This window comes from Tupaia chinensis, unplaced genomic scaffold (genome assembly GCF_000334495.1).
Source record: "Tupaia chinensis unplaced genomic scaffold, TupChi_1.0 Scaffold143982_1, whole genome shotgun sequence".
NCBI lineage: Eukaryota > Metazoa > Chordata > Mammalia > Scandentia > Tupaiidae > Tupaia > Tupaia belangeri.
The window spans coordinates 217,810-219,570 of record NW_006203833.1 but is presented as its reverse complement, the minus strand read 5'-3'; the positions used below and the strand labels follow the sequence as shown (position 1 = coordinate 219,570).

General features: G+C 50.7%; 1 protein-coding gene across 1 annotated transcript in view; it reads right to left on the bottom strand.

Moving 5' to 3' along the window:
• The window catches only part of WIF1 (Wnt inhibitory factor 1), an 82,647-nt gene extending 80,904 nt beyond the window's left edge, over positions 1 to 1,743 (bottom strand). Inside the window, exons 1-2 of the mRNA XM_006165659.2 lie at positions 1,269 to 1,743; positions 698 to 837 (exon numbers count right to left, since the gene is read on the bottom strand). Coding sequence (XP_006165721.1) covers positions 698 to 837; positions 1,269 to 1,416 — 288 coding nt within the window. The 5' untranslated portion in view covers positions 1,417 to 1,743. The remainder of the gene's footprint in view (positions 1 to 697; positions 838 to 1,268) is intronic.
• Between the last annotated feature and the right edge of the window lie 18 nt (positions 1,744 to 1,761).

Below are 1,761 nucleotides of genomic sequence, written 5' to 3'. Positions count from 1 at the left end.
TTAAGACACCAAGTCTTGGGGCTGGCAGGTGTGTGATGGTTAAGGAGCTGGACTCCTACAACCCAACTGTGGTTCGAGCCCTGGACCTGGCAGCTTGCTATCTCACTTTCCCTTTCTCTCTCTCTGGTCAAATTAAAAAATGATAACAAATAAAATAAAATAACTAAATAATTCTTCAAAAAAGAAGAGGAGGACACCGAGTCTTATCAAAATAGTAAGCTTAGGGAGCAGCACTGTAGCTTAGTGGTTAAAGGAGCCAGGTCACACATAGTTGACCTTGGGTTCAAGCCCCAGACCCAGCAACTTGAAAAAACACACCAAGGATATGGGCATGGGTGCTGAGAGGATGAAGAAATGGAGAAGGCATTGCAGCCTGACCATGCCCCATTGAGATGTGCTCTCCCTCTCTCTGTCTCCGTCTTCGCCTTTGTCTCTGTCTCTCTCTCTCTATGTCTACCTCTGGTGAGCTTAGATGCTATATATAAGTTAGGCACATTGCTTGCCCTTTCCTTTTGAAAAATTTTAATTTATGTGCAACTTTAAATAAAAGGGCAATCAATGAGAAATTACTGTTAATTTTTTTTAAATGTACCAGACTACACACAACACAATATCATTTCTACCTTCCATTAGGCAGTGAGGCAGTAGATACATTAAAAGATGATTTTCTCCATCCTTTCTGATCACCAGCCCTTACCTGCCCTGCCGCTTGCCAGGTAAAATTCATGGAATGGATATTGACAGGAATAGCCGGCATTCTCTGTTGAGCTTTTCTGAAATCATGGGTAAAGGGGGCCATTTTCCCCTCTGAGACAATCAGGATATCTTCTTCAAAGCCTGTTTTAAAAATAACAGCATGATCAAACAAGATGAACTTGAAAGAATCTAAATCAGAAATCCAAAGAAGGAGTATGGGTCGTGTCTTTTCACCAAGCACCTGCCTTTGGTACCACCAAGGCCACTGAGATGAACGTCCCTCTGTCTGTGCTAAGGATGCCGTCAGACGCGCTTTCAGGCAAAAGGAACGGACATGGGGGTAACTGACGCCAACCAACCAAAGGCACGATCAGAGCCCTAGACCCACTTTGGTTCTCGTGAGAAAAGTTTATAAGCTTTCAGATGGAGAGTGTCTAATTAAAAGGGGGAGCAATCTTCCTTGGGAATGAAGTTGGAAAACATACTAAATGCATGCATCCCTCCCTCTGCCGTGGAAGCGTAGTGAGAACGAATGCCCAGACCGGGGAAGGTGCTGGAGGCGGGGGCCTTACCTATGAGCACTCTCGCCTGGTGAGCATCGATCCACAGGTACAGGCTCTCCTCTCGCGGCTGGCTGGCCTCCGCCTGCAGCAAAAACAGGCACGGGAGGATGCTCCAGAATCTCAGGGCGGCGGCAGGGACGGCGCTTCTCGGGGCCATGCTGCTCGGGATCTGCTCACTGGCGGTGAACTCCTCGCGCCGCACCTACCAACCTGCGGCCGCGAAGTTCTCTGCTCCGCGGAGCTGTTCGCCCGTAGACCGCTGGGCGTGGAACCTCCTAGCTCGGGTGCGAGTGAGCCTGGGAGAGCCGGAGGAGGAGGGAAGTAGGAGGAGGGAGGGGATGAGCCGGCGCGAGCGGCGCCAGAGGAGGGGGCGTCGGCGGGAGAGTGGAAGGCAGAGACGCGAGACTGGCAAAGCTGGAGATGCCAGCACGCCTGGCGAGGCCAACAGTCAGGGGGCAGATACAGCGAGAGACGAAGAGCGGGAAGGGCTTGCACCAGCAAT